The sequence below is a fragment of the Marmota monax genome, unplaced genomic scaffold (assembly GCF_021218885.2).
Source record: "Marmota monax isolate L192 unplaced genomic scaffold, Marmota_monax_Labrador192_F-V1.1 WCK01_AAM20220418_F8-fsc00096, whole genome shotgun sequence".
NCBI classification, from domain to species: domain Eukaryota; kingdom Metazoa; phylum Chordata; class Mammalia; order Rodentia; family Sciuridae; genus Marmota; species Marmota monax.
Window position 1 is genome coordinate 1434823 of NW_026695236.1, and position 27194 is coordinate 1462016.

The window sequence follows — 27194 nt, forward strand, 5'->3', positions numbered from 1 at the left end:
GGAATTATGGGCATGCACCACAGCGTCTGGCTCACACAAAAATTTTTAAAGACCCAAAAGAATGGTGCAAGTGCCTTGGGGTAGTGGAAGAAGCTATGAAAAAGTTATGTTTGAACTACCTCTTCACTTATAAATATAGTGGAAACCTGGTTAGTCAGCTTTTCATCACTGTGACTAATGTAACTAACAAGAACAACTTAGAGAATGAAAGCCTTATTTTGGCTTACAGTTTCACAGGTCTGAGTTGATGGATGGCTGAATTTATTGCAGGAACATCATGGCAGAAGGGCATGGAGGGGGAAAGCTGCTCAGCTCATGGCAGCCAGAAAGCCCTGAGAGAGTGCTCCCCCAACACTGGTCCACACTGTCATTAACCACTCCAACATATTGCTCTGTCTGAGAAAGTCCTGAAGAGCTAGAAGTTAGAAACTCTAGTTGGTTCTCTAAAGTCCAAATGACCACCTTCAAACAAATCCTCCACCACCAGTAGTTATTTATTGCGTTTGAAGCAAATGTAAGTTTTTTTTTTTGGAAATCATAGTCTGAACACTCAATATCCTGAAATAATCACTTTATCCTCTTCATGAATGCAACCACACATTGTTCTTTCAATATTCTTTAGTACGCTACAACGATTACCTCATTAATCTTGTGTGTTAATGATTTTACTCTTAACTACATGCCTTAAGAAGGTCTGGGAACTAGAATCATATAGCCTAGCAGACAGCTAGCCTGTCCTTGGGAGTTCTATATCTCCTACCTCAGGGCAATCTGCACTTAATGGCTATTTAGGAAGGGTTTACAAACTGAAATATACTCTATAAACTATCAAGACCTGGCTGAGTGTAGGACTTCAAATAAAACTGTACCCTTAAATGGCTTCTTCTCATTCATATCCAGCCTTACTCTTCCCTCCCGTAAAGCTTTCTCTTTACTAAACACTTCTTTTATAAAACATTGAATACAAATCACTGGCTTAGGATATCCTTCTGAAAAAAAAAATGACAAAAATTTATTTGCTTTTATGTGATAACTAAAGTCACATTTGATAGATATTTACTATATTTAAATCTAACAAACACGTAATTTATGAAAAAGTCTCAACTAACCTGTCAACAAAGGCATGATGAAGAAGAAAAATGGGATCATTGGCTGATCCCTGCACCTGTGACATCGTTCCATTCATATAGATGTGCAAAGCATTGTGCATGCTGCTTTGAGTGGTATCTGCTATCCCAGTAAGTGGACTAGCAAATCCTGTTGGTCAAAAGAAAATTGCAAAAAAAAAAAAAATTAGTTTACCTAAATGATTAAAAATATAAGCAATTATCTCATTTGCTTTACAACTTCAATGGAAGGCCTAATTCAAAAATCAAATCAATAAGAAAATTCATTCTGTATTGGGATTCCTTACATTCAGGATACCTGGTGAGTATTCAATAAATCTTGTGCAACTGAATGGTGTTAAATTGAGTATAATTGATGGATTAAGCAGATGGAATAGGCTGAACCAATTTGTGCTCCCCTGGTTACTTCTATTATTCCTCCTTTCAATACTTCAAAGTGATAAGAGCATTTTATAATAATCAGCATAGTCATTTTTTACTTCAATTTGCAATAGCACTTAGAGTTCTTTTTAGTCCATTACATGTCCCCTTGCTTTCCAGATTTAGAGAACACTTTAATGTGGGTATCTGGAAGAAGAGAAAGCACAAAATTTGTGACCTCCTATATTATAATTCATCCTTGACAGTCTTATGGATACCAGGTCATAATGTGATTTTTGTAAAAACATTTATTTCAAAGTTAATTAGAACTCACTCTCAAAGACCATACCAATCACTGATCTCTGTAAAATTACCCTCATAACATACAGTTCTCTCTTGATGGGATTTCGTTGTCTAAAATAACTATTGTGGAAATATATATATGCACATATATAATAATTTAGATGTAAGGTGTCCCCCAGAAGCTCACTTGTGAGACAATGTAAGCAGGTTCAGAGGAAAAATGATTGAGTTGGGAGAGTCTTAACCCAATCAGTGAATTAATCCCCTGATAGGGATTAACTGAGTAGTAACTGAAGTGGTAGGGTGTGGCTGGAGGAGGTGGGAATTGGGGTGTCTCTTTGGGGTATATATTTGTAACTAGCAAGTGAAAATCTGTCTCTCTGCTTTGTGATCATCATGTGAGCTGTTTCTGTCTGTCACACTCTTCAGTCATAATGTTCTGCCTCCACCTTGAGCCCTGAGGAATGGAGCTGGGTTCTATGAACTAAGACCTCTGAAACCCTGAGCCCTCTAATAAATGTTTCCTCCCCTGCAATTGTTCTGGTTGGGTCCTTTTAGTCACAGCAGTTAAAAAACAAAACAAAACAAAATCTGACTAAAACAATATACATGGCATTTACTATGTGTAAACATTTTTCCAAGAGTTTATCATGATTTTCATATAATGATTTCATATTAGGTTGAGAATGATCATACAAATTAGGCACTTACATTATTATGGATATGGAAGAAAAAGGCTTACAGAGGTAAAGAAATTTGTGTGTAAGATTAAAGAATAGAAGGCGTAGGGTTTGGAACAGAACCCTATTTCACTGTGGTGCTTGAGTTCTTAAATGCACGGGTTTACTGCATTTCTTATATGGCAATAAATCTTGTCATTGAGGACAACATTTCTGTCTTTGAATAACTCTAAATTCAAGTTTTATTCATGGAATTTTACACACTTTCTTTCACATTCTTAAGTAAGCTTCAAATTGTTTTATGCATAATTATAAATAGTTTCAGAGAATATAATTCAGGGCCATGACCAATAGTATGTATTTTTATAAAATATTCTAAAAGTGCTTTTACCTTAATGATTTGATAACATCATTCATATCAAAAATATCTAAATGAGCTCATAGTTGGAACATTATAGAGTTTCCTTTTTATGTTCAGCTTAGCCTTTATAATTTAATTTCTCATAGAATTATTCCTAAATGTGACATATTTTATGATGAAAACAATTTTTAAAAATTGGATTGGGAAAATGATGGTCAAAGTATACAAAATTTCAATTATATAAGAGGAGTAGGTTTAGGAGATCTAGTGTGTCACATGGTGGTAATAGTTGATACCAATTTTCCATTATATCATACGTTGTTAAAAAACTACCTATTACATTTTATTTTCTATTAATCAACTGTATTTTTACCATCTTTTAACTCTGGTCCTCCCTATTCATATTGCTGCAGTTATTAGTACTATAGATGGCATAGTTGACACTTGCTGTTTACTTTAATGTCAGATCTAGTTCCTGGCTATTATTGTTATTGCTGTTGGCAATTTTTTACTTCACCATTTCTATTTTTTTAATTAGTATTGCAGATGTTATAGTAGACAAATAAAATGTAGCTGGGTCTTCAAAGGACTTAAAAACAGCATTCTATAGTGAAACAGCCACATCAATGCTTGTAAAAGCTTAATTCACAATAGCAGAGCTATGGAAACAAAGTAGATGCCCTTGAACATATGAGTGGATAAAGAAAATGTCTCACACACACGCACATGCACACGCACACACACACAATGGAATATTACTCAGCCATAAAGAATAATGAAATTATGGCATTTGCTAGTAAATGGATGAAACTAGAGACTATCATGCTAAGTGAAATAAACCAATCCCCAAAAAACAAAGGCTAGATATTCTCCCTGATATTCAGATGCTAACACACAATGAGGTGGGTAGGGAAGAATAGAAGTTCATTGGATTAGAGAAAAGAGAATGAAAGAAAGCGGGTAGAAGGGTGAGAATATGAAAGACAGTAGAATAAATCAGACATAAGTTTCCTATGTTCATACATAAATACACAACCAGTGTAAATTCATATCATGTATAACCACAAGAATGGGAAGTTATACTCTTTGTATGAATCATATATCAAAATATATTCTACTGTTAGTATGAGTAAAAGCACAAAAAATTCATAAAAATGTTTAATATATGGTTGTTTCTTGGTTTTCAATTCATTCCGCCAACCTATGTCTATTCATTGTAGAGTTGATATCTTTTATTTCTAATATTTAATTTGGTCTTGTACTTGTTTGCTTAGCTAGTCTTCAAATGAGTTTTGTCCATTTGCGAGCTGGAGGTTTATTTTTTTTTATTTCTTCTGTGTAATGTATTTAAGTATTTTGTGTTGTGCCAGCTTAGTTATAAATTCTTTTAGTTTCTGCTTATCGTGGAAGGTTTTTATTTCTTCAATTCTGAAGGATAACTTGCTGAATATAGCACTCTAAGTTGACAGTTATTTTCCTTCAGGACTTAGAAAACATTAATCCAAGCCCGCCTGGATTTTAGAGTTTGTGCTCAGAAATCTGAAGTAATTTTGATTGGCTTGCTTCTAAATGTGACCTGATGTTTTTCTCCTGAAGTTTTAAAATTCTGTGTTTGTGCTCTATGTTAGACATTTTAATTATAATGTGTCATGAAGAGATTTCTTGTTTGATCTTGTCTATTTGGAGTTCTGAATGCATCCTGTATATCCTTCTCAAGGTTTGGAAATTTTTCTGTTATTATTTCTCTATAGAGATTATTGATGCCATTAGCCTGCATCTCACACTCCTCTTTAATTCCCTTCATTCTTAAATATTTTTTAAATATTTTTTATTAAATTTTAGGTGGATATAACATCTTTATTTTACATTTATGTGGTGCTGAGGATTGAACCCAGTGCCTTGTGCATGCTAGGCGAACACTCTACCACTGAGCCACAATCCCAGGCCCTCATTCTTAAATCTTAATGTTATCCTAGAATTCTTGTATATTATGGTCATAATTACTTTTCTTTTAATACTGTCAAAATGTTCAAGGTTGGCCACATTGTCTTCCTGCTCTGGCATTCTGTCTCCAACATGGTCTACTCTAACAGAGAGATTTTCAACCAAGTATTTTGTTTGATTTGCTGTGTCTTTATTCAGTTGTTTTCTGTGTTATCTTGGATTTCATTGATCATCTTGATGAACATTCTTTTAAATATTTTGTTTGATATTTCATCCACTTCAACAACTTTGGAGTTGGTTGCTGGTGAATTATGCACTTTAGGAAGTTTCAGTTACCTTTTTTTCTTAATATTTCTTGTAATCCTGTCTTGGGTTTTATGCATCTATTGGGATAGACTCCTCTTTCACTTTTATGTGTGGGACTTTTTAGGGCCCAGCCTTCTTTTTCAATGTATTCTAGAGTGATCTAGTTTGAAACATCCTCATAGGTGATATTCATAAACTTTTTAAAAAATTCTCTGCTTTTGCTATAGAAATAGATGTCTATAGCTGGGTGTGGTGGCACACATCTGTAATCCCAGGAGCTTAGGAGGCTGAGGCAGAGGATCTCAAATTCAAAGCCAACCTCCGCAACTTAGCAAGTCCCTAAGTGATTTAACAATACCCTGTCTCTCAATAAAAAATAAAATAAAAAAGGGTGGTGAGTGATGTAGGGGTTAAACACTCCTGGGTTTAATTCACAGTATAAAAGTAAGAAATACAAATGTTCAACAATATATGAAAAATATTTCAAGATTAGTAGTTCTTAGGAATACACAAATCAAAATTACACCGAGATTTCATCTGACTCCAGTTAGAATGGCAGCCATCAAGAATACAAACAATATTAATAAATGCTATATGATGTGGCAAAAATAAACACTTTTACATTGATGGTGGAACTGTAAATTAGTACAACCACTACGGAAATCTGTATGGAGGTTCCTCAAAAGACTAGGTATGGAACTATGTTATGACCCAGAAATACCACCCTTCAGTATTTACTCTAAAGAATTAAAGTCAAGCATGTTCTAGCAATACATTCATACCCATATTTACAGCAGCAAAGTTCACAATAACCAAGCTGTGGAGCCAACCTAGGTGTTCATCAATAGATAAATGGATGAAGAAAATGTGCTATAAATACACAGTGGACTTTTATTCAGACATAAAGGAGAATGAAATAATATTGTCAGATAAATGGATGGAACTTGAAAACATATGTTAAGCAAAATAAGTCAAATGCAAATAGTTGAGGATCTTATGTTTTCTCTTATATGTAGAAGGAAAAGAGGGAGGGGGAAGAAAAGCTGGTGAAGTGGCAGAACTCATGAAAATTGAAGGGAGATCAGTTAGAAGAAAGGGACCAAGGAAATAAGAAGGGGAAGGAAAAGGGACATACTAGGGAATGATATTGGCCAAATTATATTGTCATATTATGTGCATATGTGCATGTATATAAATCTAACAAGTCCCATCATAATATAGAAATATGAAGCACCAATAAAAAATATTAATTAAAAAGAAAAGTGGTAATAAAGTAGATTTAAAAAGTTCTCTAAACCAAGAAATGATAAATATGTAATACCTATGTTAATTGCCTCCATTTAGTTCTTATGTATACATGTATCAAAACATACTTTACATACCATAAACAATTTTATGTCCACTAAAAATAAAAATAATAACTAGCCCATTATGCTTTTTTTGTAATAAAGAGCTATATTAATTAAAATAATTTTGAAAATTTTGTGTTAATGCTAGTCTAATTTTCTGGATAGAGCTTGCATTAAATTGATCAAAATCACATACATAAATATTTTACAAAACAGTTTTTAAATGTTAAAGTAGAATTTTATTGACTATGTATTACCTACAAGATTGATAAAAGATTGTATAAAAGTTAATTTAAATATTCAGGGATGAATAATATCTTAGTAAGGACAGAGTTCAGTATCAGAATTCTGTTCTGAATTTTTTTAAAAATCTGTGAAAATGTTTTAATGAATAATAAACTGGAAATGTAAAAAATGTATAAGAATTTCACTTGAGTATTTGTACTCATTTTGAATTTTCTGTGCCAAAATTACGTAACTCAGGATAAAGATAAGTTTTCATAATCTAACCCATCATCTAACAATTCAATCAGTAATATTTTGATAAAAGCAATATTATAAACTATGAATTTATTATAAACCATTCATATAATCGGTATTCTCTGACCATTAAAGTCATTCATTTGACAATATTGTTGTCAATATTTTGTATTCTCCAATTTTTGGTACCCTGGAAATTTTTTCCCTTTCTGGGCAAACACTATCTTGTAATGCATGCATACATATAAGAAATAAGCTTTTCTCCTAATGTTCAGGAAAAGGACAAGGTGAGGGGAAATGGTAAAGGAGAAGCCTCAGGAACGCTCTTGGTCCTAAACTTTGAAGAGGACGTGAAAATAAATTTCCTTAAAATTCTCTGTGCTGTGGATCCTTTAGAGTCTTTGTGAACCTACAGTATTGTATCTATTCCTGTTTGAAGGTACTGCTATTGAGAAAGTATTTTTAGAGCTCTGCAGACCTGTTCCTTATTGAAAAGTAGGACTCTTATCAGACTCTTGTCAACTTGCTTCTCTTTTTTGAGCTTTAGTTTCTTCAATGGCAAAAGAAAGAGCAACTAATACTCATCTTTTTGGTTGTAGTGAAGATTAATTTTTACAGCATATATGAGAACATCTAGTACAGATCTGGCACAAAGGGGTAATTTCTGAGTAGGACTTATTTTTTTCTATAACATGGCTGTGTTTTTAAGTGTGTGTTGGTGATGGGAGCTGCAAGCCAAGAACACGGGCACTCCCACTACAGAAAAGTCTTTTCTTGTTACTCCAGGCCATCAGGTCCCATTCTCACACGAGACATCCCCTCCTTCCTGGGCTCTATCTGATTATATTAACAAATTTGAAATATGTACTTGTCTCTTCAAATAGACTGGATATGCCTCAGAAGTAGGGATCAAATACTCTGCTTTGATTTTTCCATAGTCAAAATCAGAGTCTTGCATGTCTCTGTATTTAAAAGAAAAACAACCATAAAATATTTATCAATTCTTCCTTTATACATCCAACAGAGGTTTGGAATAGGAAAGATACATTTTTCACCATAAAACCTATAAGGGATCATCAGAGAGCTCTATCTGGTACTTGTCAAGTGATATAATAGATAAAATATGATAGAAACAAATAATATTAAAATATGAATAAATATTTTCTATTTTGCTTAAAATTCTCTCTTTTTCTCTCTTTTTTTTTGACTGGTGAAATTACCTTTAAAAAATAGAAATGCTTATGCCGCATCAGTAGCTTCTCTTGCTGAGATTTTATTATTTGCTGGAAGAATGAATCCAAAAGAAATTTCAAGCACTGAATATTAATAATTACATACATCCAGCTTTTCAAAATCTTTCATGTACATAATCTCATTTGCATCTTAGTGTTATGTATGATAAAAATTTTTATCACTATTCCAAATTTACAGATGAGAAAACTGCAGTTTATAAAATTTAAGTAGCATATTGAAATTCAAGCTAGTATTTGGAATCAATGAATTGAACATAGCTTTGATAGATTCCAAAATCTTTGCTCTTTTCTATTTACCAGAGTTGAGCAGTGTCTGCTCTATGTTACTGATACATCTTGGAAAACTCATCTTACTATGCTCCTGAAATGAATTTGTGGACTTGCCATTTTCAAAATGCATTGAAATATAGAAAGGTGTGCCCGGAGCCATCCATGACCCATATGTGAACTATGCATGAAGTAAAACGATGTTGAAGCCATTAAGCAGAAAAACCTGGTATCAGCATGGCCAGTAGCAACCTTGCCTGGTTCATGTGGCTTCCTACCTAGCTCCATCAAAGTTCAGCACAGCATCCAAGATAGGGTGACCTGCTGGAGCCACACAGCCTCTGGGAGGTGGGTGTGGCTTGCCAAAATGCCAATCAACCTGTTTACTGCAAGACTTCTGTCACAGCTAGAAGCAATACTCCTCCCACTGAAACTTTATCCCTGCCTTTTATGTACTGCCCCTTAAATAAAGAATCGGGACCACCCTTCAGTTGTTCAATTCCAGCTCCTTTCAGGACTAGAAGACCTATCAGACATGCACCTTTTTATCTAATATCCGGCTCTGTCTCTATTTCTTTCTAAGTATTTCAGACTTTCTATTTTCCCCGGCAGTTCACACCTTCTAAGCAGGTCCCTGAGCTGGTGGGATGCTAGCCACCCAGCAATAAAGGGGCAAATTATATTATTGTCTTACTCGTATCCACAAAACGCCTAGGAAGTCTGTTGGAAAACTTGTTAATAATCACAGATGCCAAAATGGCTCAAAGATCTTTACAAAAGGCAGTGACAGTACCCCAAATTCTCTAATGTTATGCCTTAAAGTTTGCATACTACATTCCTGTGGGAAATTTATAAACATAGTTTCATATGAATGATAACAGGAAACTTTAATTTGTCAACCCATCTCTCTCTTTCATTATTCCCCCGATATTTCTGTGGAGGTTTTTTTGTTTTTAATATTGATCTGATACCTGGAATTTGGATATAATTTGTCTAGAATGGAATTCAAGCACTTAATGTTTTGAAATTTTTATTTTCTATAATTTGACAATCCAAAAACATTTCTGCCTTCAAAGACGTTCACATCACAAACTTATGCTGTGAAATATTCTCTTATGAATAAGTGGTATGATGTGTTATCCTGAGAATGATGTTAAAAAACTGATCAACTACCAAGTGGCAGGCAATGGCTTGGCATTTTCATATACTTTATCTTATATTATTAGTTATACTTCTTTCTAGGAAGCTGGATGATAGATATCACACTTTATCATGCTTGTTATAAAGTGTGAAAAGGCCCATGGTTAAATCTTTAGGAGAATGAAGCACATTTAATTTATTTGATTTGAAATCAACCTTTTAAACCTATTTTTAAATATTTTATAGTGATTCAGAAAGAGAATTGGAGAATAGAAACCATAAAGAAAGTTGAAAGATACATATTAAAACATCTGAAGATTGAAGAGATTCTTAAATAGTGACTTACATTCCTTCTAATTTACTAATTAACTAATATGCAACTTAGTTGAGGAACTACAAAGTGCACAGTTTCAAAATCACACAATGATTTCAGAAGATGTATTTAATTGCAAAGTACTTTATAATGTCTCATGATTTAAACTACTTACAGCAGATATGTAAAAGTGAAGTCAAAAATATTTGGATTCTAAGCAAATCCCTAGGTATACTGGAAGGATTAAGATTCAACCAGCTTCCAGGTTTCTCAAATAATGTTCTACAGCCAAAAATGTAATTTATTAGCATTTTTTTTAAAATTAGAAAACACTTCTAATTTGACCCAGGAGAGTTCTTCACTTGTGGAAATCAAAGCAATTAAGCAAATGTAGTGGTGGAGGTGTCTTAACATATATTTATTATATGATAGCTAAGGTCACCAAATGCTCCACAATTGATGTGGTTTTCAAAAGTGTAGTCCCAGAGGCAGGAGAACCACTTATAAACTTCTTGGAAATTCAACTACTCTGTCACAGAAAAGGACTAAGTCAGAAAGTGGGATCGAGCTCATTGTGATCTAGAAGGCTTGTCCAAGATCATACAGCTACTAGGTGGCAGTCACAGAGTTTGTGCAAGTTTTCTGCCAGACCTCAGAGATTGGGTCTTACTTATTCCATTGCTTTATCTTAACTGGTACAAGCTATTAGTTGTGACTAAGAACTAAAATTAACAGTAAATGTTGTGTTCCAGTTATGTTTCCTTTAATTCTTGTCATGTTCATTGGGAGAAGAAGCTGAGACTTTGCTTTTTCAAAATGTACTCTCTCAGGGTAAAGGAGGCCAAGTCCTGGTATTTCCCGTTTTGGAAAAGAACTTCTCAAACTTCCTATCGCAGGACTGCAAGTAGCATATAATCCGACTGATCAGTAGGATTTCTGTCATAAGACACAGAGAAGGCTGGAATTTTGGATAGTGTTACCAAGATATGTGCTAGATGCCCACCTCCTGATGGCCAGTTTTTCTTGTCAAGTGTAATTCTTTTACCTGATTTCAAGAGTTTGTAGAAAGATCTAATTTCAATTCATACAGCTTTTAAAAGTCATTCTAATAGAATGTACTATCATTTTGTTATACTTTGTCCTTGGTTATAAATTTGATTTAGGAATAATACACTATTAAATGATTCTTATTCATTTGATGCCTCAAGTACCAGTCTACTACATTGTTTAAAATTTGATTTCTTAGTAGAGCAAGAAAATTATAGTGTGTGTATTAACATGTAAGACAATAATCTTATTTCGTGAAGTTTGACATTATATAAAAAGGACTGTCCTAAGTAATTTACAAATATTATCACATGGGCTTGGAACATGGCTCAGTGGTAGAATGCTTGCCTAGCATGTGTGAGGCTCTGGATTTGATGTCCAGAACCACAAAATAACAACAACAACAAAATATTAACTCATGTAATCTTTATAACACATGAGGTAGACACTATGATTTCCTTCTCTTTGTACATAAAGGACCTTCAGTAGATAAATGTTACATTTACCAAAAGTCATCTGAGTAGTGAATTATACTAGAAGGATTTAAACCCAGGTAGTCAGACTCTTAAAAACTATTCTCTGATACCTCTAAAACTTGGCCTTTTTATTTGGAATCTTGAGGACATGATCTTGTTAATGATCCAGTTTTGTTACTTGCTGGCTGTGTGACCTTGTACAGTTATTTAAATTCTTAAATATCAGTTCCCTCATCTATTTAATATGCATAATAACAAATATGGTATAGGGCTTTTGAGAGGAGTAATTAAAATAATGGATGTGAAAGGTTTTTAGAAACTGAAAAAGCAAGGTTATATTGATGCTAGCCTTTGTTATTAAATACAGGGGCTCTTTTGAAATTTGTAATGCTGTTTTATACATTAACATATTTTAATATAGAGAAGATGATGAAAATAATTTATAAATTATCCTCTTTCTCTTCTTTGAATTTTATCTGAGCTACTCAAACTCATCCTGAGGATGTCATATCCTTAGTGAGATGTTCTCTGACAATAAATACTTGGTTAGGTCCCTTTATCTAAAAAAAAATTATATGTGCCTCTTTTTAATATGAATTCCCTTTGGATTATAATTTCTTATTCATGATCTGGTTCTTAACTAGACTGAAAATTCCAAGAGGTCAGGATCTGTATCATATTGAATGTACTCTTACTGTGTTCCAAAGTGCCTATACACAGTGCATGCTCTATAAATATTTTTGAATTCATAAATATGAAATATATATTTCTTTTTCTAAAACATGCAATCCCTGTTGCTAACAAAACTGTCAAATCAGTTAAGCTAATAGTTTTTAAAATATCCCCATAATGTTCTAAATGTTATGCTTTTAACTAAGTAGTATGAACCATAGCTCTGAGTCTGGCCCTCACATTTCTATGCTATAGGTTATTCTCTCAACAGTCTCCTGATGGGATAATTAATAAACCCAAGTATGGTGTTATTCAGCATGGAGGAGATGAGAGCATATGTCATGGGGGGGAGAGATACATGATTTTTTCAACAACAAAAACAATTATTTATTGTTAAAACATGGAATACATTTTTGGGGAGCTATCTTTAAAAAAAGAGTATTATAAAATGACTAGGGAAATTAGAACTGCATGGCCTTTTCCCACTTGATGGAAAATAGGGTAACATGGAAGAATACTGCAGAAAGAAAGAAATTATGAGAGAGGGAAATAAATTATTTTTTTTCAGAGTCAAGAATTGAGATTTCAATGTAAATGAGGTAGTCCAGCCCAGGCCAAAACTAAATGGCCCTAGCAATTCCTGTATAATGGAAACAAAGCAAACAATCAAAAATGATGAAGAGGCTCAAAGAGAAAGACCCAGAAAACATCAATAAAATACTTCACAAAACCTGTTTCCCCTATCTCTAGGAAGAACAACCTTGCATTTAGAGGTGGGCTGTGAATGAATTGTGGTCAAAGGAGTATGGGCAGAAGGTTAAGAAGGTACTTCCAGGTTTGGTCCATGTATTTCTCCTGTGCAATTCTTCATACATTCCAATCTCCTGTCTCACAGGAAGCTGCAGAAGATCCATCAGGGAATTGAAGAATTATAGCATGGCCATGTGGAAGGTCATTCACCAACAGAACATCTAAATTGGCCTTTGGATTTTGACTGAACAAGAAATCAATTTTTATTGGGTTAGGCTACTAAGGTTTTAGAGTTTGTTACAGCTTGCAGCACTACTTAGTTTAATGCTTTCTACTTTCCTAAATGAGACAACAAATGCTTGTAAGTGTAATAATTTGAAAGATTTGGAATAAAGGATTTTGACACTTCATTTACTAATACAGAGTTCATTTTTAAAAAATAAAGTTTAGTAGACAGATGCAGTAAAAGTGTGATTTTATTTTATATATTTTATAAAAACTGGGAAAGGAATTTCAGCAGAGACTGCTACTTTTTTCATTAATATGATTTTCATCAATATGATTTCTTCTCTTTTTCCTAATATGTATCCTAAATGTTTCTGAGTGCATGGCCACTCTATAGAGATTGCATTTTTTTGGTTTCCTTAAGGCTAAATGTACCATATCTGCTTGACCACTTGGTAGAACAGAAATGATGAGACATACTTCTAAATCATGTCTTTATGAAAGAATGGGAATGCACTCCTTTTTCTACTTGGCAGTCTTTCTGCTGATTCTGTTGAAAATATTAGGATGAAGACAGAGATCTGGAAGCTGTGAGTTGAAGATGCAAGAATTGTACCACTAGCCCTGGATGATCTTCCTTCTCATTGTTTCATAAGTGTAAGGTCAACTTCTATTCTTTAAAAAATACACACTGTTTGAATTTTCTTTCTTATAACATTTTCAAGTAAGCCCTGATTAGTAGATAATAGGCTAATACACTAAAATTCCATGAAACTGGAAAGTGACCCATGAATCTTAGAAAAAAATATGAGCCACAGTTGACTTTGGCATATACACAAGCAAGTCTTCTTATTCTGCTTACCTACTACTCTTCAGGTATATCTGACCATAAAGCTGAACCTGGCAACAATTTAATTCTCTAGAGTATTAATGAAATAAACCTTGAATGGTGTTCCTGGAGTTCTACAATGCAGTGACCTTGATGATGGTGATAATTTTAAGAGCTGGGTGACTTTTATCATCAGAAGATGGTATCTTAACACATATTGGTGCTGATGTGTTGTGTCCATTTCATGTATTTTCCTTTAGATTCAGCTAAAATTTTAACACAAACATCTACTGAAAATTCTGCCTAAAATAAATATTCATCTTGATTCTTTTAAACTTTAGTGTAAAGAAGAAAAGAAAAAATAATAGTAATTGGCATGAAATTGATCCCAAAGTGTGGAAACTATAATTAACCTTTACATTTGTTAGATTTGACAATTTTATTTTGTCCAGATTTTTCCAAGTAAGTTTCTTGAAATTTATAAACTATGAGATTTTCAAAGAGTAGTTGAGAAATTAAAGACACAAAGTGATGGCAGGAATAGGGTCTCTGGTCAAATTAACTGGAAGGCTGGGTTTATGGCTCAGCAGTAGAGTGCTTGCCTCGTACGTGCAAGGCCCTGGGTTTGATCCCAGCACCACATATAAATAAATAAAATAAAATTATTGTGTCCAACTACAACTACAAAAAATAAATATTTAAAAAAATAACTAAGTACTTTGAGTTAATTAAACTGAAATAGCTTTCTATATTGGATGACATCTCAGACCTTATGTTTTGGTGAGTTTTTAAGATCTAAACAGGTACATCCATTTGTCAGATAGATCAGTCCAAGGATCAACTTTTCATTACATTTATACTGATTTCTTTGAAGGATAGTACAGTTTGTATTTCAATTGACCATTGAGACTATTTACAAGGGATTTCCAAAGCCCATGACATGTAGCTATTTGCATTATTTTTTCTCCATACCAAAGGTTTAAGCTCAACATGAGAACCTAAAAACAGGAGCAAGGATCATTTTTAACTACTAAGCAAAACTAGCCATCTACTTGGCCATTATCATAATATAAAATTGTGGTTCTTACTTACCATAATATAAATAAGCTTTATGAATTGATATGGAATCTCATTCCTTCATTAAAACAACACACAAAAATAAGAAGCAATTGCTAAGACTGGTGTATAAGTAAACACAAAACTAGAAGATTGAAGAAGAATGGTTATAAAGATAAATAAATGTGCTTTGGAGGTATTTTTTAAATTAGGGATTTGGAAAGTCTGTTGTTACTAGAACTATGATGTATATTTTAAAGCAGTTCTCTATAAACAATCTATATGTTCAAGTAAATAATATGCTAGTTGTTGAGCAATTAGTTTATTGTCTGGCATGGTAATTTTTCATTCTCTTTAACTTAGCAAAAATAAGATTCTTCATATTGTGATTTTTCATCATATCTGTATATTTAAATGTAAATTTCAAACACCACCATAAAAAGGTTTGATTGTAACTTGTTTTTCAATTAAACTTTTTATTTTGAGATAATTTCAGACTCATATGTGCTTATAAGAAATTATAGAAAGTGATCCCATGTACCTTTTATTTAATTTTCTCTAATTTTAACTTTAAAAAATATGTTCAATTGAAATATATGTGAGTTACTCAGACATGGACATTTAATAGAGAGTTTCTTGAAATTAAACAAAATAAGTTTTTCATTTAAAAATGATGCTATTTTTGCCAATGATAATTTTTTACCTTTCAAGCAAACATTAGAATTTATTAAAATTTGATTCCATCACTGTGTGACAGTCTTAGTACTAACAATGTTTCTGATATTGATGTATGTAATATTTCAACATTTGATGTACCTGCATAATTCAATATTTTGCAAATTAACCATGCATAATGTTATAAGATCATTCATGAATAAAATATCCACTCAAGATGCAAAACAGATCCATGGAATTCATGTATCAAGTATCAAAATTTCAGATATGATTTCACATTTGACAGTGCAGTTAAACTTTTAAGAAATCCCCACTTGTGAAGTTTTAGTGTCGAAAAAAAGAAGATGCACAATTATCTGAAAATATATTTTTAAAAATTTCTCCCTATGACAATTATATAGTTGAGTCTTCTTTTTCTCTAAGTTTTCCAGCCTAACAATACATCATAATATATTAAGTGTAGAAGCAGAGGTAAAAATTAAAATGTCTTTTATTTGCAAAGTTATAAGGTGCTGCCATTCTACTTACTACTTTTTGAAAATATTTTTAAAATTGTTATTTATATAAGACTGAAGGGTCATTTGAAAGTGTCCAAATATATATGGACTAATAATCCATATTTTTACAGAGGGATCCAAGGTTTTTCCATTATTGTTTATGAGTTTACTACTAAAAATTTACTGAGTGCAGGATGCCATCCTTGAAATAGGATAAGAGATGGTCCATGAGGACCTTTTCTCCGCATGGAAGCCAGGAAGGGATAGGCTTGGAGCTGGGAACTTCCCATGGCTCTTCAGCAGGGACAGACCACCCAGTGCACATGACCTTCCCCTCTGCTCTGCTGGGAAAGTTCCTCATAGTAGCACCAGAGATGGACATAGCCATTAGGACCTGAATAGCCCACCTTTAACCTTTTTTGGAAAAGAACATTCTATAGAATCTCTTTGATGTCTCCCAGGAAGCAGGCGTGGGCTCCATTTTGTCAGAAGCTCCATCTGGTCAGTTTGCCCATCCTTTCCTTCCTTTTGCAACTACTTTCTGTGTTCTGTTATTTTTTTTTTTTCACCTTTCTATTTTTCTTGGCTCAACCACCCCATTCCATCCAGGTGAACACTATTTCCACATCCCTAGCAGGCAGGAGCTGAGTGTCAAACAATAATATTCACAAACTGTTTTAGTAAGTGTTTTTGCTCCTGTGACTAAAGGATCTGACCAGAACAATTTTAAAGGAGGAAAAGTTTACTTGAAGGCTCACAATTGGTTTTCAAGGTCTTAGTCCAAAAAAGGCTAACTCTATTCCTTGGGGGCTCCAGGTGAGTCAGGACATCATGGCAGGAGAGTGTGATAGAGGGAAGCAGCTCACATCATAATCAGACAGCCCAGAGAGAGACTCCACTGGCCAGATACAAATATACACCCCCAAGCCACACTCTAACTCCCTACCTCCTCCAGCCACACCCTACCACTTCAGTTACCACTCAGTTAATCCATACCAGAGGATTTATTCAATTATTGGGTTAAGACTCTCACAATCCAATCATTACTCCTCTGAATCTTTTTGCATTATCATACATATGTTCTTTTGGGGGACACCACATTTAAACCATAACAAACTACTTCAAGTTCTTTCTGAAGGAAATACACCATTGAGTTTCCATGCAAATGTCTCAACAATGTCACTACTTCTAAAGAAATTTGTCTTCAAAAATTTTAGAAGATTCCCTAGTATTAAAGCCATCCATTTCTAGCAGATTGTTACTACCTTTTGGTTCAGGTGATCCTCTTACATAAATATTAAGTCTTCCCTAAGAGCAGTTTTTGCCACGGATAGCTTAAAATACACATACATATCCAATCTTTATCCATACTGTAGCAGATGAGTTTTGTTTCAGGATTTTAAAAAAGCTAATGTTCCCTTTTGAAGAAAGAACTATATTCAAAGGAAACGTAGTTGTTAAGTGATACACTTGATTCTTGTTTGAATTCTCTATATGTGATAGGAAGGATCCTATTTACTCAGAGAACTTGAGAAAGAAGGAAAAGTTACCTTTCAAGTAAAGTAAATAGAGTCAGCTCATAAAGGAAGGACACAGACTGTCTCCTGAGCTCACTGGAATAATCACTTTGCTGAGAGTGGTTCTTTACTTAACCACTTAACACTAAAATATCATAGAATTAATTAATCATTAAGGATTAAATAAGATAATAGTGAGAATTGAGAAAGTACTGGAACAGTGTTATTGTTATGATCAGGATTGTTGCCTAATCAGAATACTGATTCACCTGCCAAGGTAATAGTGCTCAAAAAGATTTTCCTGGTGTGGATGAAATCCTTCTCAAAACCGCCTGCTTCTTTTCTGTGCCAGTCTGACTCCAAATACTCAGCTTTCTGATTCCCTCAGGATTAGTGAAGAAGAAGGGAGCCTTCCAGTTACTAGAATGCATTACTCCACTTAAACAGCTTCCTTGGCAGTTTGGCTCATAGCTAGTTTCAAATGAACTTATTTTTAAATCTGTGTGACCATTTTTGTATCAATTATAAAACTTCATTTCTCAGGCAGGGAGTCTGAAAATTATGCCGTTTTTTTGAGATCTCTTTGTGACTATCCAGCTGGACTTTCTTGGAAAATATACATCCTGTTCATCTTAAAATTTATTCAAAATATCAAAACTTCCATATTACTGTTGAGATTGCTTTTTGGGAAATCCCAGTGCATGAGTTGGTAAAGTACTTCTCAGTGAAGTGTTTAGCAGCCACACTGACATGGAAAGCATGAAAGACAGCTGGAAGAAGACTCCTGGACAATCAAAATGGCAGTTTATTAGAGGGGGTGTTATATGGAGATAAATTCAATTTTGAGTGGCATATAGCTTAAAAAAACAAAACAAGGACCAATGATCAGAAGCCAATGGCTGGTGCTTCAGAAAAATTCTCAACTCTTTGTTAAACATAAGCTTTCACTCCATAACAGAGTAAATGAATGAATGAATGAATGACTCTTAATAACAGCAGAATCTTGAATTTTGGTTAATAACTGTCAAAGGAGTGCTGAAGTTGGAAAGTTATGCATTTAAATCATTGATAAATACCAGCTGTAAGAGAAAAGTGTGATGAGAGGTAGGATATTTACAAAGTCTTAAAAATTTTATCCATTGGATAGTTGATTAGTTTGAAAGAAAAAGCAATTACATAATGGGAAAATTGGACCATGTCACAAACCAGAACAGGTGATCAAAATTAGTATCACTAATGTGATAAAGATGGCTACCTTTTGCTTCCAGATGTGATGCCCTCTGAGTAAGACACAAAATTTCCCATATAGAATTCTGGCTAATAATGCTTTCCCTGAATCCAGTCATGAGAAACTACCAGAAATATTAAAATGAAAAATATCAATTTAATAAAGATACACACCAAAAAGCCTATATAATTATTTCAGATTAAAGAAGACTACCTAAATGCTACCTGACACAACACTGAACCCAATTATGTAAAGGAAAAAATGCTATAGAGGGTATTACTAGGTGTATTAAAAACTTGAATATAAATAGTAGATTAAATTAGAATGTTATATCAATGTAAAATGTACAGAAGATGAAAATTATCTTGTGGTGTATAATAGAATATTTTTGTCTCTGTGGTGTATAATAGAATATTTTTATTTTCAGGAAAAACAAGCTGAAATTTTTATCAGTTGAAAACATATGATCTATAGTTGTATCCTCAAATAGTTCAGACTGGGAGAAAGAGAGGAGCAAATAGGATCAAATGTAAACAGTAAATAAATCTGGGTAAAGGGTGTATGTGCATTTTTTACACCTCTTTTATATTTGCAAATTTTCTGTAAGTTTAATGGTATTTGTGAATGCATTTTTAAAGAAAAAATATTAGTTCCTGGCCTGGAAAAGTGCTGGTGCATAGCTCAGATCAATGGTTTTCAACGTTTTCCCACCATTACGCACACTTCATACAATAGTTATCAATAAGATATATGGTTGGATAGATGTGATTTGAAGGGCTCTAGCTATTATTTTTGTAATTTATGTATTCAGTCATCATATATTTATAAATATCTGCTATGTGCAGATGATGTTTTGTGGTGTACCTTTTCTCTAGTTTTCAAGTAAGCACTATAGAGTGTATGTGAACAAGAATAAACTATTGGAAAAAAAGTAAAAATAATTTACAACATACTTTATTAATAATTTTAAATTATTTGCTATAAATCTTTGTTCCCTGCTCACTGGAATATGTTAGAATCTCATTTGGAAAACACTGGCTGAGCTGGTACACCCTAAACTACTTTTGACTTAGGGTCTTCAAGAAGTGAGATTCTCTGCCTTATTCTGTGATGAATCCATGTTCCTTAATAAAAAGTGCAGGCTTTGTCACTTATGTTGGAAAATCTGTGTGAAAAACTTAACAAAGTTACTTCAACTTTCTTAAAGGTAGATTTTTGTTTTGTAAAAACATTAATGCCAGCAAATTGGAGAACTATCATTGATCTCTGCAAAGTACAATGGGACAGGCAATCCTCCCATATAGTGACTGCCAAATTGTGTTCTTTGTCTCAGCTTATAGATTCTGAGATTCCCTGGCACTAAGAAGTGTCTTCTTAAGCTATACTGAAAAACCAAATTGACATTGCTCTCTTTCAATTTAGTCTGGGTCATCAGAATGCAATCGAAAGAACTTGAATTTTGGCATTTGACCAATTTAATTTAATATTTAACTCTGCTATTCAATCAGTGACCAGTGTTAGCAAAAGGAGTTAATATCTCTGATCCTGTTTGCTCTATCAACTGAGAATAAAAATAATAGTGATCTTTGTCAGAGGAAAATTGTAAGAATTAGGTGAGAAAATATTATACAAAGTACGTGGCACAGTTCCTTGCACATAGCAATCACTTAAAGTACTGTAGGAGTAACTTTTAACTGCCAGAACCAGAATTTCTCTTTAGAATGGGGCTCTCCTTGTTTGAGTTATTTCAGAAACAGGAAAAAGAAGGAGATAGTAAACTGCTCTGCAGAACTTGCCTAAGGCATGGAATGATAACAACAAAATAAAAAAGAAACATGTAAGAGAGGAAGATTTGTCTACCAGGGAAGATGACAAAGAACTTATAAGAGGTAGCCTCTAATATCATATTTTGACTTGTATGTTCTGCCATGTTAGCCCCATATGTTTCCTTCTGTTAAATCCATAACTGGAGTGTTTTGTTGTTTGTTTGTTGTTATTGTTGTTGGGTTCATTTCCCTAATGCAAGTTAAGGTGAATGGGTCAGGTTTGTGACTGATCCACCTCTGCTTATAAAAGAATAAACTGATATTGGAGGGAAGGTGTAATCAACTTTGAGAAATATGCAGAAGTAAGTAGGAATTATAAAATGCAATAAGAAGGAATCTCTGAGGAGGCACAGAAAGTTTAAGGGACAGTGGATTTGGGCTTTCCATGAAATAAAGATCATGTCTTTATTATAGTTATGAGAATGAACTTACCTCAAATAACCCATTGTCTAGAATATTTCAAACCAGAGGAAGAAAGCATTAAAACTTAAGAAAATATGTCGACACTCTTATATCTATATTTCTATAATATAAAAAGTTCTAAAGTGGAACTATTTTGTTTTGCACCAGTACTCTGTTGTTGAAGTACCCTGATTTTCTTCACCATTAGGCTGCCTATTGTCTCTGTCTGTTCCCAGGGTATGTATATTCATACACTTTGCTGAGGCATCATTAGTGTGCTGGATATGGTGAGCTAGCTTCATTGTCAATACAGGTGTGGCAAATTCGGAATTCTCAAGCACCTCTGAGTGCAGGGTTTTGGATAAGAGTGAGGAAAAACGATAAAAGTGAGAGAAAATAAAGTTCTTACCTTCCAGTGTATTTCTAAAGCTGAAATTAGCAGCTTTATCCATGGAGTCAGATTCATACTGGGTCAGTCTCAGGCAAAATTCCACATCATCTGAGGAGGGGAGCCGCGGGGTCCTGGTTTTGTCGTGGTTCCCGGGATTACGAAGTAAAGGTCCCTCAGGGGTTCCGCTGCATAAAGTCTGTCGGCTGTTGTACTCCTCTAAGCGGCTACAGATAATCTGTACAAAACATTTTATATTGAAGGAATTACCATCACCTCTGAGTCAAGGGGAAAAGGGAAGAAGCTTCAAAATCCTGATTACCATTTTCGGATTTCTAACCATCAGATCAATATTTTAAAATAAGTTGTTAAAGGAAGCAGTTTACTGAAGTTTTCAGAAAGGACCATGGACTTTAAAATTCAGAGTAGGTCTCTAGTCTTGCATCTACCACTGTAAAAATATCTTAAATTTAATATTTTACATTTCCTAGGGTTCATCTATAAAATTTTGGTGAAATAACCACATCATATAAGTATTTGAAAAGAAAGCTAATTCAATGAATATTTGTTAAATATTTATCATGAGCTAAGTAGTGTATGAGGTCCTGAGATGGGCTGATAACAATAAAGGCAGTTACCTTTCTGTCTAGAAGGCCACAGTGCATGGTATGGACACTAGTAAACAACTAAAAAGTGCTTTGTTAGTATCAATGCATATTACATTCAGAATGTCAAGAACTGGGCATAATTCTACTTTATGCTTTTTTGTCATAATTTTTTGAATTGTTAATGTCTAGTTTTTGATGTACAGAATAACAATTTTGGGTAGCTTTTTTATGTATAGCAATTTCCCTGATTCTTTAATTTAGCCAGAACTAATGTAACATTTTTTGGAAAATTATCATCTTAAAATTGATAATTCTTCACATTTTTTATATGAAAAATGTAAAGAAACTATAGAACAAGAATTATTTTATTTAAATCACATGGAAATACTTTTCACCATAACAAATAAGGAATCTGAGGGTCAGCTAAGTGACATTTTCTAAGTTAAATGGCAGAATTACCACTGTAACCCAAGTTTTTCAACTCCATCTTTAGTGTACTTTTACTCTTCTACCTAGTTTGTGGTTGACTAAGATTTGAGATACCTATTATGTAACACAAGTATTTTATACTCTGGTCAAACTAGCAAAGGAAGGGAGAATTAGTTTTATACATTGCCTTTTCAAATATAAACCATATTCTTCAGCTATTCTTGTGTAGGAAGTATTTGTTCAAAATAATAGTAACTGATATTAAATCAGCACGTATTAAATAGCAAACCCTGGAATAAATGATTTAATTTGTGGCAGAACAGGGTTGTCTGCTTTCTATATGAATTGGGTCCTTCCTTAGTATGGATGGATTTTCTAACCTAATGTACATAAATGTGACTGTATGAAGAAAGCCATGTTAGTCAGATATGATTTTGTCTGTGTCTTAGACACTCCATGGCAAAGAGTGCAAGAATTTTTGGAACAGATGGGTCCCAGAAATCTGCATGTGAACTTAGTAGTCAAGGTTTAAAAGTATAAAATGAAACTTGTGGAATTGATTATAGGAAGCGTTTTGCAAGATTAACTTTCACATTTGTTGGGAGAAAAGAAAGAAAAGGAAGGAAAACTAAACCAAATAATGACAAGAGTACCCATGGGAAGCAGACTCCACACTGACAATAATTCCTGAGGTTCTAACATGAAAATATTGGTCTAATCTTTGAATTATGACTGTGACAACTAAAAGTAAAATTAGGTGCTTTCTGGGCATGAATTAAAATAATGAATTCCAACCAGAATTACAGTCAAAGTCCTAAAATCATGTCAAGTCTTTCCTACATTTGACAAATTATTCCCACTAAAGCCTTATCTCAAAATACAAGTACATGGGGGCTAGGGAGTTAACATGAGAATTGGAAGGGTACACAATATGGTGGATAGCACTGAGTGGGAGGCCCCTTTGTTAACAAGTTGCCTGTATGACACACTATGGTACTGCCACTGTGGGCAGGGTAAATCTCCACTTTACCCTGTACCAACACACTATGGGCCTCACACCCAACCCCAGCCCTCCTTTTGATTGCACAAGAGCTTGCCAGGAAAGGAGAGTGACAGTGGAATATGACCCTTTCTCTACCCACCCATGGCCCTAAGCAGATGTTGGGGATGGGGAGACCAGCTGGGGCTGTTTCCAGGGGATGCAGTAGTGGCCAAGGCTCATTCTAAGAAGGCAAAGAAGCTGTGACAAGAAGATTGAAAAGATACAGAGTAGAATTATAGGTGGCTGACATCCCAGATCATGGTGGCTCCTTGTCCTTTTGATTTCACTTAAAACACAAACTCAAGGATGAAATTATTAAGAACTTCAGGATTCCGGTCACAGATTAAGCTTCAAATGTGGACTTCACTTCTGAGCCTAGGTCATTGTGCAAGTGCACCAGTTTTATCCCGTAAAGCTATCCCTGGTCCAGAGCTTAGGCCAGTACCATGTTCTTTTCTGTTTTTGTGCTTCTGCTCTTTCAGCTGTATCAACCAGTTTCCTTGTTTACAATGATAACTACATTGATAAGGATTCTTCAATTCCCATCTCTAGTGATTGACAACTCCTTTGAGTTCTAAATGTATATATTCTTTTCTGAAATATTAATATTTTAATGTTATATTACATGCATATCAAATATAACACTTAAAATAAAACAACCTGTTCTTTCTGTGCTTCCTTTCACACCAGCCATCCTGTAGTTTGAGCCTGAAACCTCTGAATCATCACAGGCCAGCCGGAAACCAGCGAATTGTATTTTGTATGTTTTTCTCCTTTGTCTTTCACATTAATCCATCAGCCAATATTATCAATTTTTCCTCCAAAACACATCTTGAATCTGGAAATCACTTTCCATTTGTTTACATCCTGTGTGCTTCTGCTACTAAAGCCAGACTGCCCACTCTTCCCTGGATAGTGCTTGTATTTCTCTGTTCCAGACTCTGCTTGTGGATAAGGATGCCTGTTCCTTGCCATGTGTCTCATATCTTACCTGTTCTTTAGGATCGAGGGAAAGAATTTGTAAAAACAAACTTTGACTAAAAAAGTAATTCAAAAAGATCTGGCTCAGAATGTAAAGGAGTTTTAGGAATTTACCAACTTATTTACATTATAGAATGAGTCAAACAAGAAATGTGATGAGCATATTGTATAAAATTACATTCAGCCTATTGTAGAAGGTGTGTGAAACAAATTGATTTAGTGCTTAGATTCAGGCCTCATTTTCAAGACATTTCATTATGTACGTGAAAATAATTCAAAATGAAAAATCTTGAGTTTGAAGCACTGGTCTCAAGCATTTTAGATAAGGGATACTCAATCTATAGTTTCCTTTATATGTAGGCAAAAGATATACTATAATAAAAATGCACCACTAAATAAAACAAAAGAGCTCATTCAACAAGCACAAAATAAAAATTCTAAGTAATTAAAACATCATAGCAAAATTTGTCAGATTTATATTTTTCTTAGTATCACATCAAGTAATGCTTCACCTTAAAATCATCAGTGTCTTGGATTCAGTGAAATAGAATGATTAACCAATAGTGAAATAAAAATTCTAAGTGAAAGATGAAGTTTGTAAAATCTACCCTGCCATCCTTGGTGGCTCACAACAGAGGCATACATCCATAGGAAGCACATGGTCCGTAGGCAGATGATACTGAAGATTTATTCATTTTAGTTTCGCTTGATAAACAATAATTATCACCTCCTTTGCATAAAGGTAATCTTTCTAAGGACAGGTTTTAAAATTTTTGTGTTGCCGTTCACTCCTTTCTTTATAGAATGTAGAATTGTGTACAGCATTCTATAGAGGATAAATAAATATTTGTTGGATGAATGAACAAAATCAATGAATGAGCCAGTGAATCCCCAACAACTAGCATGTATGGAACACCTATTTTTCCTGGTCCCATTTTGGCACTTACCTTTGCCTTAGAAAATACTTCCAAACCAACCCATCCCAGGCCATGAGGACCATCTCTCAATACACTTTAAAGCTTACATTCACATAAATACACCACTATGTATTTCTATGATTTTGTTCCTATTTATTGTTAAGGAAACAGCCTGAGTATGAAAGACTACAATAGGTTAATAGGATTTACAGCTCTGTGTCATGATTAATAATCTTATGCACAACAGGCAACATGCATGGAATAATATTTTTAAATTAAAATTTAAAGTCTTCCTGGTCAACTGCATCATACTTGAAAATAATGAAGACAATCCTGAAGGTCTCTTGCCCCAGTGAATTTGCAATCTATGAGACTGTAAAAGCAAATTAAAACATCAACATGAGGAATTCAATGAATAGTCCAGGGATGACTGCTAGTCTGTCAGATGAGAGATTTTAGAGAATCTACTTTTAATTTTGGCCACAAAGATGTAATTTATGAATTGAAGCACTGTGTTTAGTAAAATAATTGGGCTCCAGATTTAGGTAGATGCAGGATTTAGTACGGCTCAGTTATTTACAGTATTGTGGCAATGAACATGGTTTTTAGCTGTCTTAATTTCCTCAATCATACTTTGATAAGATATATGAAAAGGAAATATTCAGCCAATAGTTCCTGCTTCATTAAATGTCAGTTTCCAGTTTTCCTCATGCTTTTTATCATTCAGAATTCTTCTTACTGATATATAAATAGAAACTAGAATGGTTGACTGACTTGTCAACTGTCATAGATTTAGGGTCAGAGCCAGAGCACCATATCCACTACATTTATTTCTGCTGCTAATAATTTAGGAATAGTTGAATACAACTAATATAACTTTGCACTGAATGTAAGGTGTTCGATGTCTTCATGATGTTGATTAACTAGATACCACAGCAAGCACATCATTATCATTTCTCTTTGAACAATAAACGTCAGGATATTTTCCAAAAGATTATTCTGCCTAAAAGATTCATACAGCAAACTCAGTTAAATTGGAGAGGTTGAATGGAACTATTTTTGCTAAAATGCCAATTGTTAAGTGACTAAGCTTTCTGAGGAGTGGAGGTATTAGTAGCAAGGAGGAAATCTACCCTGGTTCCAGAAATAATTTTCAAATTTAATTTCAAATCATTGTCTTTATATTTGATACATAAGAAGAGACAGAGGAGATGAAATTGTCAGCATCATGATTAGGATCGTGCAACTATAGTCAGAAAGTAATGGTTTCCAGTATTGACTCTATTAAATGCATAAGCTTAAACAAATTATTTGATCTTTAATAAAAAGTTGTCATGATCCCTATTTAAAGATTAAAAAAACTTGATAGAAGATCTAAATAATCTATAACATATGTAAAGCACATAGTGTAGTGAAAATTGCATACTTTTAATAATTATAACTATTAAAATTTTTATTTAATATAAGACCATTGATAAGGTCACCAAATCATTTTTACCTCTGGGTTTTTAACATTGTTTGAATACCCATTATTAAATAACTAACTTGGATATACCATTTAAAAATATATCACAATGTTTTGCAGACATGGAACACAATATATCATTTACTAAAACTATTTTACATAGATTTCATGACTTACCTTATAGTAATGTTATATTAAGCTATATTTTTCTAATTTTAGAGAAAAAATATTTCAGAATAATAAGCAAATTGTTTTATAAGCAGCTAAGTAAGTTACAAATA

The 27194-nt window shown here is 33.7% G+C and overlaps 1 protein-coding gene across 1 annotated transcript in view; it reads right to left on the reverse strand.

The window, feature by feature from the left end:
* The window catches only part of Tyr (tyrosinase), a 99237-nt gene that overhangs the window by 66592 nt on the left and 5451 nt on the right, over positions 1-27194 (reverse strand). Inside the window, exons 2-3 of the mRNA XM_046439392.2 lie at positions 21493-21709; positions 1110-1257 (exon numbers count right to left, since the gene is read on the reverse strand). Coding sequence (XP_046295348.1) covers positions 1110-1257; positions 21493-21709 — 365 coding nt within the window. The remainder of the gene's footprint in view (positions 1-1109; positions 1258-21492; positions 21710-27194) is intronic.